Here is a 16968-nt window from a genome sequence, read left to right as displayed (position 1 = left end):
CACACACAAAGACGCACAAATATACATATATTTTGTGGGGTGAATTTGTACTTGCAGAGTTACATTGTACTTTGCTCAAAAACTGCATGAATTCATGTAAAACTCTGTTACCTCACTTTTTAGATTAGAATCAATCTAAACATCGTGGCATAGACAGAGAACACAGGAGGCTAACATCTTCAACATATTGTCTAGCTAACACCAATTGTTACAGCTAACCTGAGTAAGCAACTTTTAAAAAAACGTTTTGTGATTTACACATAAAAGAAGTGAAACTATCATGGTATTCGAACAGATGAAAGACTCAACAGACAATCAAGGTATTTTTCAATGTATAATTTCAGTTACATCACACTGTAATCTTTTGCTATAAATTCTGCGTCTTACAATTATGTCCTCCACAACCATCTGATGAAGAGCGGCGCTCCGAAAGCTATTGTGCTTCTCTTAACTTGAAAGGATCCAGTAATAGGGTTACTGGACTGTATGGCAATAATTTTAACTTTTATTACCATGTGGAAAAATGGGTTAGAGAATCTGAATGATTGTCAAGATATGGAACACCATCTTCAATAAGAGAGAATCTAACCACTTTCCCTTGACATTCAATGGGATTATCATCACTGAATCCCCTACTGTTGGCATCCTGGAGGTTACCATTGACCAGAATCTGAATTGGACTAATCAAATGAATATCGTAACTAAAGCAGCAGGCTAGAGGCTGGAAATTCTGAGGCTAGTAATACAGAGGAACCACGATGATTCAAAGGACACGGGCGGGGAGTATTTCATTCGGATAATCGAATGCCAGATAATAGACAGCCAAGCATTGGGACCTTGCGACCTTGTTTGGATAATCTGAAATTCGGTTAATCGAATCCCAGATAATCGAGGTTCCTCTGTATATGATATCACTTTAAGAGCGAATATGCTAATGAGCAACTAACCAGAACATAGAACACGTGACCATCAGTTATTGTTGGTCTAGTTTGCAGCAAGTGTAATCCTGTTACTTGTCTTTAAAAAACAGAACCTACTTTTAGTTTACTATTCATGGTAACTTTGTATTAAAATAGAAACTCGACAAGTAACTCGACTCCTGACTCCCCAGTGCTTGTTCACAAGACGCAAGTTATAAATTTGTTGGACGACTTCCCACTTGCCTGAATGAGTGCTGCTCCAACAACATTCAACTAGCTTGACACTGTCCAGGCCAAAGCAGTCCGCTTAATTGGCACACTATTATTCATCATAAAAATTTCCTCTCTCCACCACCAAATAGTGATGGCAATGTGTATCATTAACAAGTTGTCCTGCAGCCAGTAAAAAAGTCTTGACACCACATTCCCCTGACCTCTACTGCTGTGAAGGACAGGACAGAAAACACGTCAGAACTGGCTAGAAAGAAGTATTTATCCTGATTTAATGACCTGGTCCTGCCATAAATAGACTGTAATTTCAGAGCCCATTGCAGATGCAATTATAAATTCTAAAATTTTATACAAGTAAGAATATACTCATAAAGGCATGGTAGTGCATACAAGAAAGAGGCACCTTTGTTCAAACTCAGTAATCAAAGAGCAGCTCCTTAGATTAAGCTAAATTAAGATTTAAAAGCCAGAATCTCTCAGAATGTCAATCCATTTTAACATTTTGCTTCAACTTTCAGCAGTGACGTTTTATAGTATTGCAATCTGTATTGCTCTCTTTATTTCACAGCGTGGACCAAATAGAGTTTAGATATGACCTTCACAAAATGGTAGCAAACCACAGACAGATTACCTGATAAATGTCAGGATCCCCTTATCAGCACTGTAGTGTTGCAATTTCTTTTCAAAGTTTAACTTAACGTTTGGGTATTGATTAGCAGCTACAAATGCAAACAGATTAAGCAAATCTCAGTATCCAGAGGAGAAATGAGACAAAACAATTTTAGAATAACATGTTCAGCATTTACTCACCAAATAATAATGCTCGGTTTAAATTTGCTCTATCCACTGACAAGATATACTGAAGGGCAAAGATACACAATTAACTATTGTTTCTCCAAGCAGTGACAATAGGAATATTGTTGATTTAAAACAGCGCTTGTTTTCATTGGTAAATATACAATCGCACTTGGCAAGATTAGTTTTGCAAAGGCTTGCCCAAAGCAGCAATTTAAAATTTAGGAAAGCAAGATTAACCACATTTCACCTTCTGAGGCATAACATATTGACAAAATGCCTGGTGGACAACTGGATGAGAAAGATTGTACACCCAAGCAGTCCACTTTATTTTACATCCCTTGTTCCCTATGCAGTGTTGTAATTACCACATGCAGTATCAAGATCTGGAACTTTAGATTATCAATTACTATCCAGATGCATTGTCATTTCCTAAAGCATTCTGTAAATGAATAATGAATAAAATGTTTCAATTCAAATGCTCAGATTTTGTCCAATTGCTTTTTTCCCCTCACCGTCCTATAGTGAAATGCATGATGGGAATTTGTAAATTTTTTTTTAAATCTTCTTTCATATTGTACCCTATAAAAGGTATCTAGCAAATCATTGCTTCAAGGACTTCCTGAATAAGTGTAGGTAATTAGCTTTACTGTAGGACAAATGCAAGTCATTTGAGTAAACTACCATAGATAGTAAAGGAAGACCCTTGTGCTGTAGTGCAAGTGTCCCTACCACTGAACAGAAGGCCCTGGTTCAAATCCCACTTGCTCCAGATAACATAACTGATCAGGTTTATAACAAAAAATATAAAATGGTGAATTTATTTGTGCCACAAAAATGCCAGGCAATGACCATCTCCAATGAGAGACAATCTAATCATCATCCCTCACCATTTAAGGGCCTTACCGTCACTATCCTCCACTATTAACCTCCTAGGGGTTACCATTGATGAGACATTGAACTAGATTAGCTATATAAATATACCGGCTACATGAGCAAGTCAGGGGTGAGAAATACTGCAACAGGTAAGTCAGTTCCTGATTCCCAAAGCCTGCCTACCATTTACAATGCACAAGTCAGGAGTGTAATGGAATACTTCCCACCTGCCTGGATGGGTGCAGCGCCAAAACACTCAAGAAACTTGACATGATCCATGACAAAACAGCCCATTTGAGTTGCATCACATCCACAAACATCCATTCCCTTCACACAAATGATCAGTAGCAGTAACATGTACCATCTATTGGATGCACTGCAGAAATTCACCAATGATTTTGGACTACACTTTCCAAACCCATGACTACTATCATCTAGAAGACCAAAGGTAGCAGATATGAGAACATTACTATCTTCAGGTTTTCCTCTAAGTCACTCATGATCCTGACCTAGAAATATATTGCTGCTTCTTCAGTGTGGTAGCATAAAAATCCTGGAATTCCCTTCCTGTTAACATTGAGGATCTATCTACAGCCCATGGACTGCAGCAGTTCAAGGTGGCAGCTCACTACCATCATTTCAAGAGCAATCATGGACAGGTAATAAATGTTGGTCCAGCCAGCAGTGCCCATGTACCATGAGTGAATAAAAGAAAACCAAATATCCTGCTGCCTCTTCACAGAGATAAAAGAAAATTTATTCAAGACATCCTTCTTAATATGTGCCATGCTACAAAGTTGTGGAGCGTTTTTATATATGAACATTACCTGGCCTTTTGTTCCATAAGGAATAGAAGACTTGCTGCCTGACAGGGAGTGGATCATTCGCCCATTCATGGGAATGCCCTTAGACACTATCTAAAAAGACAAGTGTTGAAGAATTACATTTTTAAGAATTTGGAATTCTAAGATTTCTCAGGCAACACACAATAACATTGCAAACATTGTTAATCCTGAACACTATCATTTAAGCTTAGTGCAACACATCGTTAAATTTACCAACAAAATGTCATTGACACCTTTCAAAAATTTTAATGTTTCCAATTCTAATGATACATGTTCTAATACGTTAAACTAACGATATGATTGATATTTTGGTATGATCATATAAAATATGGACGATTGGTCTTGAATTCCATTGTCTGATTTAAGACTGGGAATTTCATAGACTAAAATGCTTTTAAAAGTGGACCAAAAACACACAGACTTAAAATGGCCAATGATATCACCTGACCACAGAAATTGGCCAAGTTTCATAACTATCTCTGTCGTCAATTATCACCCTAGGAGATATAAAAGTTGTTCTCATCCGGTCTCTGATTAGTACCATAATAAAAATCTTCACATGTTTAAGATGACAATGATCACCTACAATTATCACGCCTGAAAAACAAACTCATCAGCAGATGGAATATATAGCCAGCTACTATTTCAGGAAGCTTTTTTGGAAAAGTTAGAGATGGATTTTTGACTACAGCTCTGAAACATTCTTTCAAGAAGACAAGCTCAGCAATGATGCTGACTGAAAACAAAAATTGGAAAACGGAGAACTTAAAAGATAACCTTGATATTCTATACTGCTGTCAGTTCCAGAAATCAGCTAGCCAAAGGTGATCGTAGGATAACCCTTTATGGTTCAAAAGCACATAACTAACTGTAGATTATGTATTCAGGACAATCCCCTTTTAAATGTGTCTGCATGATATTGTGATTATTTTTCTCAGTGTTATCAGGTAATAAACTTTCCCTGGATTAGAAAGGAACAAATATACACTCTCTATTCGTGAAGGGAAGTAAGCAGAAAACAGGAAACTATAATTTGTCATGATGAAAGTATTACAATCCATCAATAAAGAGATTACAACTGGGACTTAATTTAATATAACTGGGAAAGCACGGTGGCTCAGTGGTTAGCACTGCTGCCTCACAGCGCCAGAGACCCGGGTTCAATTCCCGCCTCGGGCAACTGTCTATGTGGAGTTTGCACATTCTCCCCATGTCTGCGTGGGTTTCCTCCGGGTGCTCCGGTTTCCTCCCACAGTCCAAAGATGTGCAGGTTAGGTGAACTGGCCATGCTAAGTTGCCCGTAGTGTTAGGTGAAGAGGTAAGTGCAGGGGAATGGATCTGGGTGGTTTGTTCTTCGGAGGGTCAGTGTGGACCTATTGGGCCAAAGGGCCTGTTTCCACACTGGAAGTAGTAATAAAAGAAGAGGCAGCGTGGTTTTGTCAAAGGGATATCATGATTGACCAATTTATCAGAGTTTGTTGCAGAGGTAACATGTGTTGTGGATAACTGTCCCTGCAGTTGTACCATACTTGTGTTTGGGAGGCATTTCATAGGTTCTGACATCAAAGGTTATTGTGGAAAGTAAGTGTTCATGTGTAGGAAGTAACAGGAATATGGATAGAATATTGGTTGTCTGGCTGGCAGAAAATGAAGCATGCATAAATCATTCTTTATCTGATCTGCAGGAATGCAAACTCAAGTCTCAACCTGTAACAGTTGACATCAATGGCTCAAATAAGGAGAGTGAAGGCACTGTAGCTAAATTCATGGATGACACCAAAATAGGTTGGAAAATATGTTGTGAAGGAGATCTAAGGAAGTTGTAGACACGTTGAGTAAGTGGGCAAAAATTTGGCATTTGGAATACAATATGGGAAAATGTGAAGTTGTTCATTTTAGTAGGAAGAATAAACATATTACTTAAATGGAGAATATCAGCAGAATTCCAAAGTGCTGAGGGATTTAGGTGTTGTGGCGCACGAGTCACAAGAGGGTTGTTTGCAGGTACAGCATATAATAAAGAAGGCCCATGCAATACTATCCATTATTCTGAGATAAACTGAACATAAAAGTAAGGATGGTATGCTTCAGTTCCAGGTCATTTGTGAGACCACATCACATGTGCTCTCTGAGATGAAGTAATTGAATCTTGGTGTGATCAGAGAAGCTCTTTGTGCTAAAATTCTCAAACAAGCCTGTTTCTTTTTAAAATTTTAACTTTTTAATCTTTCTGTTATGCAATATATTACAAAATTTATGTTAATGCAAGCATTTTTGAGCATTTCAGATGTGGTTTCTTTTCTTTCATATTAAAACAAGGTGATATTCCTCTTTATTCTTTAAGAAAAGTTGATATTTCTTGGAAAACTTCTCCTGGATTCTGAACATCATCAATTCAAACAGAACAGTTGACTGTCTTTATCTAATCCCCAATATGAAGCTGAATTATTCACTGTGGTTGGGCTCCCTGTATCTGGGTTTAAATGTCAAGGGTGAACCCATCTCTGTTTGGCCTTTTTGTTCCATTTTAATTTTTCAGCTGACAGAGCTTTACTCATTACACGGTAAAACTTCTGTAGCTCTCTTGAGAAAGTCAAGCTTCATGGAGCTGTCCACAACTGCCGGCCATTTAAATGTTGACAGTCATGTAATCCCAACAGAATCATCAGATGCAATGACCATTTCCAGTTTTGTAGTGAGGTCCAGACCCTCAGCAATGGAACTAGATCTCCAGGAATCACAGGCAATCGATGAACATGTCAAGTGGAATTTGAGGAACTGGGATTTGTGGGACGTTGGATAGGGGACACCAGCACTTGAGATCTAGCCAAAAAACTGCAGAGAAGACTGGCTCTGATGAATATTGAACACAGACATCTCCAGCCACCCTAAGTATTAGCGAAATGAAACACTTACATAGGCAATAACTGAATATTTAAGGGTCTCAAATGGAGCCAAATCTTCTCTATTGTTTCTATAGTCTGGCAGGCTTGCACGGCATGGCACCTATTTTATAAGTCCATCCCCTGCAATCCCACCAGTGAAAGAATGGCATGTAAAATCCAACTCATGGAATTCATGCAGTATTAGACAGTATATAAACTGCAAAAACACACCAGTTCAATTTTGATTTGGTAATAAAAGATTGTATCAGATTTTGTTTGATTTTATTGGAAAACAGATAAATTTTTCATACTTGGTTTTCCATGCCAATAGCTTTTAGAGCCTGCCTTCCTCTGTAAGATAATGCAAGATTGATGCTTCTTCCCCTTGCATCTTTTGCAGTTCGAATATCTATAATGTAGGAAATATAAAATTTGTTTAAATGCATTCCATCCTTGAACATTTCAGTGTCTATTAGCTACATTCAACCAATATGAGTATTAAGTAATAATCTGGGGTGCACTACTTTAAAATGTACATAAGCACATTCAGTAATAAACTTTCAAAGGAAAATTGGATGCATACTTAGAAAGAAAATCTAATTTTCCAGGTCTATATGGAAATACCCTACACCTGTGAATGCAAGGCAATGGCAAACAACCACTGAGAAACAGGTCAGAATGAAGCATCACCAGACCATGAGTCCAGGGCCTAGTTTCAGGCTGAGCACTCAGGATGAAATGGACAAAGAACAGGGAAAGAAGATGAGCTGGAGGCATCTTTCACATCAAAAGCAGTGCAAAAACAATGGGCCAACCTGATTGTTTCTGTAATGTATGATTCTAGCAGACAAAGGAATGGATAATGATAAGCTGGGGAGAAAGAAATACTGCTAATGGGGACCATGAATGGCTGAAAATGGGTTGGCTGTGATGAAAGCAGTCCATGTGATGACAGGGCCTGGAATGTGGAGGTGGGTAAAGGACAAGGAAAAAGGCTGTAAAATTATTGAATTAGTGACAGTATCCCACTTTCCATTTGGAGTCCCTGCGGCCTTTAGGACTCAATATAGAGTTGACTTTGTTTTCTTTGCACAGATGCCACCAGAGCTGCTGAGTTTCTCCATCAATTTCTGTTTTTGTTTCAGATTTCTAGCGTACACAGTTCTTTGGGTTTTTTTGTATCACCCCTATTATCATCTTTAACAAACTAAGAATCCAATTGGAGGCAAGGGTAATCATAGATCCCACAGGGCGCATCAAGGAATTCTACTGCAGAAAAAATAATTGCAGAATATGGAGTCCAGGATTGGAGGACGAATGAAGTGATGTCCAATATCAACTCCACTGGCTCAAGGGTGATGGGGGGTGGGTGCACAGCAATAATCAAGGACGGTGGTTCAGACTCAAAGTTGACAGTGGGAATATGGAGGGTCACAAGCTCTAAATGGAGGATGACTGAGAAGCTGGCCATTTCTATTAACTTATTTCCAGCTGGAGAGAGTCCAGGTCCAAGTGAACAGTTAACAAAGAAAAAAGGAAATTACAGCACAGGAACAGGCCCTTTGGCCCTCCAAGCCTACACCAATCCAGATCCTCTACCTAAGCCTGTCACCTATTTGCTAAAGGTCTGTATCCCTTTGCTCCCTGCCCATTCATGTGTCTGTTTACATACATCTTTAATGACTTTATCGTTCCCGCCTCTCCCACCTCCGCTAGCAACACATTCCAGGCCCCCACCACTCTCTGCGTAAAGGACTTTCCACGCATATCTCCCCTAAACCTTTCTCCTCTCACTTTGAACTCATGAGCCCTAGTAATTGAGTGCCACACTCTGGGAAAAAACTTCTTGCTATTCACCCTGTCTATACCTCTCGTGATTTTGTAGACTTCAAACCTCCGCCTTTCTAATGAAAATAATCCTAATCTACTCAACCTCTCCTCATAGCTAGTGCTCTCCATACCAGGCAACATCCTGGTGATCCTCCTCTGCACCCTCTCCAAAGCATCCAAATCCTTTTGGTAATGTGGTGACCAGAACTGTACACAGTATTTCAAATGTGGTTGAACTAAAGTCTTATACAACGCTTGTACTCAATATCCTGTCTGATGAAGGAAAGCATGCCGTTGCCTTCTTGACAATTCTACTGACCTGCATTGTGACCTTCAGGGAACAGTGGATCTGAACATCCAGCTCTCTCTTTATGTCAATTTTCCCCAGGACTTTTCCATTTACTGTATAGTTCGCTCTTGAATTGTATCTTCCAAAATACATCACCTCGCATTTGCCCGGATTGAACCCCATCTGTTATTTCTCTGGCCATCTCTCCAATCTACCTATATTCTGCTGTACTCTCTAACAGTCCCCTTCACTACCTGCTACACCACCAATCTTGGTGTCATCTGCAAACTTGCTAATTAGGCAACCAATACCTTCCTCCAATCACAAACACCACTGGTCCCAGCACAGATCCCTGTGGCACACCACTGCTCACAGGTCTCCATTTTGAGAAACCCCCTTCCACTACAACTTTCTGTCTCCTGTTGCCTAGCCAGTTCTCTATCCATCTAGCTAGAACACCTTGGACCCCATGTGACTTCACCTTCTTCATCAGCCTACCATAGGGAGCCTTGTCAAACGCCTTAGTCAAGCTCATATTTCTGACATCTACAGCCCTTCCCCCATCAACCAACTTTGTCACCTCCTCAAAGAATTCTATTAGGTTTGTAAGACATGACCTTCCCCACACAAAACCATGCTGCCCATTACTGATAAGCCCATTTTATTCCAAATGGGAATAGATCCTATCCCTTAGTATCTTCTCCAGCAGCTTCACTACCACTGACATCAGGCTCACCGGTCTATAATTACCTGGAGTATCCCTGCTCCCCTTCTTAAACAAGGGGACAACATTAGCAATTCTCCAGTGCTCTGCGACCTCACCTGTGTTCAAGGATGCTGCAAAGATATCTGTTAAAGTCTCAGCTATTTCCTCTCTTTCTTCCCTCTGTAACCTGGCGTAGATCCCATCCGGACCTGGGGACCTTAATGCCTTCTAGAATACCCAAAACTTCCTCCCTCCTTATGCTGACTTGACCTGGATCCATCAAAGATCCATCTCTAACCTCAACATCCGTCATGTCCCTCTCCTTAGTGAATACTGATACAAAGCACTCATTAAGAATCTCACCCATTTTCTCCGACCCTACCCAAAACTTTCCCCCTTTGTCCTTGAGTGAGCAAACCCCTTCTCTAGTTACCCTCTTGCTCCTTACATGTGAAAAAAAAGCTTTGGGACTTTCCTTAACCCTGTTTGCTAAAGATATCTCATGACCCCTTTTAGCCCTTTTAATTCCTCATTTCAGATTGGTCCTACATTCCTGATATTCTTCCAAAGCTTTGTCTTCAGTAGCCTAGACCTTATGTACACATCCTTTTTCCTCTTAGCTAGTCTCACAATTTCACCTGTCATCCATGGTTCCCTAACCTTGCCAATTCGGTCCCTCATTTTCACAGGAACTTACCTCTCCTGAACTCCAACCAAACTCTCTTTAAAAGCCTCCCACATTTTGAAAGTGGACTTACCTTCAAACAGCTACTACATTCCCCAGCTCGTGCCAAATTTTGGTATAGTTGGCCTTCCCCCAATTTAGCACTCTTCCTTTAGGACCACTCTCGTCTTTGTCCACAAGGATTCTAAAACTTATGGAATTGTGATCACTATTCCCAAAGTAATTCCCCACTGAAGCATCGACCACCTGGCCGGGCTCATTTCCAAACACTAGGTCCAGTATGGCCCCTTCCTGCGTTGGACTATTTACATACGCTCTAAGTGGGAGGAGGCAATTGTGTCATGGGAGGAGCTTGGCATTTAGTCTGCAGGAGAACTTGAAGATCTTGATACATTGGCAGAGTGGATGCGGCAAGGAGGGGTCTAGGAACATAGATTGATAGATAAAAGCAGAGAGCGATGGGAATCACCTGATGGGTGGTGTCATGGAAGGTTGGAGGCTGTAATTTGCTGAAAAATTTTAATGATGGGTCAATAAACACTTCTCCCAACCGGTAGCAGCTCTTCCCACCTGGATGCATGCAGGGAGCAGCATTTCAAAACCTATCCCAACCTGAAGTTGAATCATCTGCCAGCAGGTATTGACTTTTCTTGCTTGCCACTGCTATGTGACTAAACATGGGACACATGACTGCTGCAATCAATTACACTTTGAGCTGTAAGGATGTTCCTGACATACACAAAAACACGGAGTACGAAGAAGAGATTTAGCAAAAAGGTTGCAAGGATGAGGAATTTCGGATAAAACCTTAGGTTTGGAAAGCTGGGATTGTTATCCTTGGAGTGCTAACAACTTGGAATTCTCATTCGGGAGAAGCAGAAAAGATGAATGACTTTAAAAGGAAACTGTGTGGGCCACTGAACAGCTATGAGCAAGAAAAATTGGTCTGGATTGCTCTACAGAAACTTGACACAAACTTAATCGACTGAATGGCACCTTTCTATATCACATTGATGATATGAACCTATTGTTCACCTTTATTTGAAACTAATTGGGAAAGCAAAGAAGTTTTTCATTGAACTAATAACGTATATTGTGCTTCTTGTTGAGTTCTCTGCCTGGGGATAGGTTTTTGTTGATTATTTGTTGAACAGTGGCAGAGTGCCCTGTTTTAGCAAGAAGGCAAGCCTGGGTTCCCACGCAACCAGAAGGATTGATGTAAATCTGATCCACAAGCTAACTGCCTAGCAAGCTGAGCAAACAGTTCCCGGAGATGTATACAGTACATGCAAATGCTGTGCAAATGTGATCTTCGCAAGTATACGTAATAATTCACATCAGACAACTGTAATAATCATGCAGGTAGAGCACACCAAGTGTCACCCAATCGTTAGAGCATGAGCTTGCCCATTTTGGGGGTGTCCTAGCTGCACGCCCCAAACAGACATCATGCTGGATTTCATTAGCTCAGGGCCCACAGGCTTAAAAACAGCAACATCTGGGAAGATTGTGGCCAGAGCATTAGATAACACAGGATAGCATTATTCTTGTGAAGCTCGGAACAAAACTCAGGCTTTTTGCAGACTACAAGCTACACTTAAAGCCTTAAATTCTTGACAAATAGGCTTTACTCAATAGAGTGTCACACTCCAACTAGCCCTCCAAGTTGTGGTGGAGTTCTTGTTACACCAAAGAACCCTTACTTGCACACATTAGACTGATGAGGCTGTCCTGCGGAAGACCAGTTTAATATGACACTGGAGCTGGGAAGGACCCAAAGTAATTCAGGTAACATGATTTCAACTCCATCAAAGCTGTTGCTTCTCCAATTAGAGTCGTAGTGACATATAGCATGGAAATAGACCATTTGGTCCAACCTGTCCATGCCGACTTGATATCCCAACCCAATCTAGTCCCATTTGCCAGCACACGGCCCATATCCCTCTAAACCCTTTCTATTTGTATACCTATCCATATGCCTTTTTAAATGCTGTAATTGTACCAGCCTCCAGCACTTCCTCTGGCAGCTCGTTCCATACACACACCACCCTCTGCATGATAAAATTGCCCCTTAGCTCCCTTTCACATCTTTCACCTCACACCCAAAACCTATGCCCTCTAGTTTTGGACTCCCCGATCCCCGGGAAAAACCTTTGTCTATTTCTCCTATCCATGCCCCTCATGACTTTATAAATCTCTATAAGGTCATCCCTCAGCCTCTAACGCTCCAGGGAAAACAGTCCCATCCTATTCAGCCTCTCCCTATAGCTCAAACCTTCCAACCCTGGCAACATCCTTATAAATCTTTTCTGAACCCTTTAAAATTTCACAACATCTTTCTGATAGGAAGGAGACCAGAATTGCATGCAATATTCCAGAAGTGGCCTAACCAATGTCCTGTACAGCCACAACATGACCTCTCAACTCCTGTACTCAATACTCTGACCAATGAAAGAAAGCATACCAAATGCCTTCTTCCCTATCCTATCTACTTGCGACTCCACTTTCAAGGAACTATGAACCTGCACTCCAAGGTCTCTTTGTTCAGCAACACTCCCTGGGACATTACCATTAGGTGTATAAGTCCTGCTCTGATTTGCTTTTCCAAAATGCAGCACCTTGTATTTATCTAAATTAAATTCTATCTGCCACTCCTCAGCCCATTGGCCCATCTGATCAAGATCCTGTTGTAATCTGAGGTAATCTTCTTTGCTGTCCACTACACATCTTCAATTTTGGTGTCATCTGCAAACTTATTAACTATACCTCCTATATTCATATCAAAGTCGTTTATATAAATGACGAAATATAGTCAAACTAACACCGATCCTTGTGGCACTCCACTGGTCACAGACATCCAGTCTGAAAATCAATCCTCCACCACCACCCTCTGTCTTCTCTCTTTGAGACAGTTCTGCATCTAAATGACTAGTTCTCCCTGTATTCCATCATATGTAACCTTGCTAACCAGTCACCCATGGGGAACCTTGTTGAACGCCTTACTGGAGTCCATATAGATCACATCCACTGCTCTGCCCTCATCAACACTCTTTGTTACTTCTTCCAAAAACTCAATCAAGTTTGTGAGACATGATTTCCTATGCACAAAGCCATGCTGACTATCCCTAATCAGTCCTTGCCTTTCCAAATTCATGTAAATCCTGTCCCTCAGGATTCCCTCCAACAACTTGCCCGCCACCGACGTCAGGCTCACCGATCTATAGTTCCCTGGCTTTTCCTTACCACCTTTCCTATATAGTAGTTATTTCTACTGGGTGAACAGAGTTCAATCACTCCTCATTATTTCCTGGGGAATGGAGACTTTAAACAAGTTTAAAACTACACTCACAAAAACAGTTTATTCAATAACTGAAATGCTTACAGTTCAAATATTGTTTTGCTCACAATGTGTCTCAATTTTACAAGAACATGGTTAAGGTAAACATGGTTATGGCGGAAGTTGACTTATTAGCATTTTAGGTTAGCAAAATGAAGGGGATCTGGATTCAGTGCTGCTATGTCAGAACTTGATAACATTTTTAGCAGCAATGGGAGGATGTGAAGAGGGAGGTCATCTTTCACAAGGTGAAGAATGTTCCGTTTCTAAACTTGTTGATGGCAGGATTGCCTGCAGGGAAATTTAGTGAATTGTAACTGTTAGATTACACACTTAAAAGGGACTAAGGCCTTGAAGTAGAAATGTGAATAAATATCATAAAATCAATTAAGTTAACATGTACACTTATTCAATTTTATGACTGAAAATTTTCTTCTTGTTATGGACCAGGCCAGACCCCATCAAAACATTTCAAGCCAGTCGCCCAGACCCTAACTTTGCAAGTTGTTTTAAGCAGGTGTAAAGTGGATATTCAAGGAGGGATGCTGCTGGTCAACCCACTTTGTTTTGAACAAAACAGAATTTATTTACAAGATTATTGGATGAAATACAAACGAAAAAGAACAGAATACAGAATACCTATCCAAAAACTGAACCTAATGATGCTATTCCAAATACTTGCAACAATCCCCATAAACACCCTTTGCACAAAAGGTAAACTCAAACACAGGGTCTGACAGGACAGATGTCAGAGAGAGAGAGTACCAGCCTGGACCTGCTTCTTCGGGTCCAGCAATTTTACAACACTCCTGCACTAAAACTCAAACCAACCCAGAGAAAAGCTGAGCTGGGAGAACAGGATAGTCCCCTTTCATTGGACAAGTATGTGTTTTAAAATTTGAATGCATTATGCCTGAGGCAGCTTTTGTTAGCTCTAAACAAATTGGCTCTAAAACCCTTCAACCCCAGACTTTTTGGAGTCTGTGTCTTTTACGACCTCTCTCTCAAAAAAAGTCAAGAACAACATAACCTTGTTAAAGGAAGAGCTTTGTCACATTCTGGATATGTGAAAATTCAGAATTTAAGAAAATGTTTCAAAATCAATACCAATGATTTGTTTGGTTGCTCAATACATGATGGCAAATGAGATGTGTACATCTCTGGATAATATTTTCCAACATTAGATATTAAATCTTGATATAATATGATATATTATAATACAATATAACGTGATTCAAAATTATAACTTAGAAAGCAACATGGACAGGAATTGTAGTTTACAGATGACCTTAATAAACTTAGGTATTTAAATTAAGTTTAGTAGGTATGAGCTCCACAGATTGTTTTAACTACTTCTATAACTAAGACTAAATCACAACTTGGAGATGTGTTCATTTGACGATGTTAAAAGGCAAAAAGAAAGTAAATGAATCCCACCTTTGCGTGCTTCATAAAGTTCCACTTGAAAACCTCGCTTTGCGAAGAAACATGCATTTAAAGCACCAACCTAGAGGAACAGAATAAAATATTGATCTGCTGTAATTATAAAACCAGCAGGCAAACTTAGTTCAGCCTTGTAATAAAACCAAAGTATTGCAGGTGCTGTAAATCTGAAACAAACTTAGAGAATGCAGGAGAGATTCAACATTTCTGGCAGTTTCTTCAGAACTGAAGGTTGAAAATAATTTCTCCAGCATGTTGTGTTTGTTTCAGTTCAGCGTATCTGAGTATTTGCATTTGCTGGGTACAAAAATGTCTAAATCTTTAATTTGTTCAAACCTATGGTATGACATGGGGCAAACCCCTCTGCTAATTTAAACCAGCAACCCGGAAAAGATTCACACCATGCTGTAATCTGTGAAAATCCGAGAGGCAAAGAACTTTCCCAAAGTCACTATTTAAAGTTCAAAAAATTTAAGAACTTTATTCTTTAAGTGTAACAGAGAACATTAACCAACAACTATTTACAACTCCTTTCTCTAAACCTATCTTTTACCTCCCATTCTACAATACTGGTCCTATAAAGCTCCCGATTAAGATTTACAAAGAAATTCATATTTCAAAACCAGCCAGCTGACAAATCTACTCCATGTATCTTCCTCTGTACATTTTCTTTTCAGGTTGATGTCAATGTCTTTTCTCTGTGCAAATTCCTTCTCCAGAGAGATAACTCTCAGAGAGCTCTTACTGGCAGCCTATACCTATTGGTCTTTTGGCAGTTCTCTTTGCTGCTCTGGTTAACTCTTGGATCGTTTCATTGGTTTTAATACTGTCAAAATACTAAATTCAAAATCAATTAGAGTTTGGTATATTGGGGCATAATTTAAACTGATTGGCCAAATTTGAATTTGTTTTTTTCTCATAGCAACCCGGCCACTGTTAGCTGTCCTGACCAAGCATTACATTGTTATCTTGTTCTGGACTCTCTGTGCCTCTCTAAGTCCTTGCTAGCTTTTCAACTTTCTTAAAAGGTACAGTACCCCTTACACCTTCATAACACTTAATTTAGTTGTAGTTATTGCTGAAATTTAAATAAAATCCTCAGTTCAAAATTTCGTAGTTGTGAACTTCCCATGGATTAATTTCAAGGTGCACATTGAAACACCAACTTAATTAAATTTGGAATGTGTGAACTGTTGAAACCCAAGGAGATCCACAGTAAACATAAGAACATAAGAACTAGGAGCAGGAGTTGGCCATCTGGCCCTTCGAGCCTGCTCCACCATTTAATAACATCATGGCTGATCTTTTTGTGGTCTCAGCTCCAATTACCCACCCTCTCACCATAACCCTTAATTCCTCTACTGTTCACAAAATTATCTATCTTAGCTTTAAACACATTTACTAAGGAAGCCTCAACTACTTCACTGGGCAGACAATTCTATGGATTCACAACCCTCTGGGTGAAGAAGTTCCTTCTAAAATCTGGTCCTGCTAATTTTGAGGCTATGTCCTCTTGTCCTAGTTTCACCCACCAGTGGAAACATCCTCTCTACTTCTATCTTATCTATTCCCTTTATAATTTAAAGGCTTCTAGAAGAACCCCCCTCATTCTTCTAAACTCCAAAGAATATCATCCCAGTCTACTCAGTCTCACCTCATAAGCCAACCCCCTCAACTCTGAAATTAACCTAGTGAACCTCCTCTGCACACCCTCAAGTGCCAGTACATTCTTTCTCAAGTAAGGAGACCAAAACTGCACGCAGTACTCCAGGTGTGGCCTCACCAGCACCCTGCACAGCTACAGCATAACCTCCCTGCTTTTACATTCAATCCCTTTAGCAATTAAGGACAAAATTTCATTTGCCTTCTTAATTATCTGTTGCACCTGCAGACCACCCCTCTGTAATTCATGCACAAGGACACCCAGGTCCCTCTGTATCGCAGCATACTGTAATTTTTTAACCATTCAAGTAATCGTCCTTTTTACTGTTACTCCTACCAAAATGGATGACTTCACATTTATTAACATTGTACTCCATCTGCCAGACTTTGCCCACTCACTTAAACTATCGACGTCGCTTTGCAAAGTTTCACAGTCCTCTGCACACTTTGCTCTGCCACTCATC

The 16968-nt window shown here is 40.0% G+C and overlaps 1 protein-coding gene across 1 annotated transcript in view; it reads right to left on the bottom strand.

Annotated features, from left to right (window-relative positions):
• The window catches only part of LOC122552704 (kynurenine 3-monooxygenase-like), a 76361-nt gene that overhangs the window by 50326 nt on the left and 9067 nt on the right, over nt 1-16968 (bottom strand). Inside the window, exons 2-6 of the mRNA XM_043695590.1 lie at nt 14837-14906; nt 6864-6961; nt 3650-3739; nt 1962-2010; nt 1783-1870 (exon numbers count right to left, since the gene is read on the bottom strand). Coding sequence (XP_043551525.1) covers nt 1783-1870; nt 1962-2010; nt 3650-3739; nt 6864-6961; nt 14837-14906 — 395 coding nt within the window. The remainder of the gene's footprint in view (nt 1-1782; nt 1871-1961; nt 2011-3649; nt 3740-6863; nt 6962-14836; nt 14907-16968) is intronic.

This window comes from Chiloscyllium plagiosum, chromosome 9, assembly GCF_004010195.1.
Source record: "Chiloscyllium plagiosum isolate BGI_BamShark_2017 chromosome 9, ASM401019v2, whole genome shotgun sequence".
Taxonomy (NCBI): domain Eukaryota; kingdom Metazoa; phylum Chordata; class Chondrichthyes; order Orectolobiformes; family Hemiscylliidae; genus Chiloscyllium; species Chiloscyllium plagiosum.
This window is presented reverse-complemented; position numbering and strand designations above follow the sequence as displayed.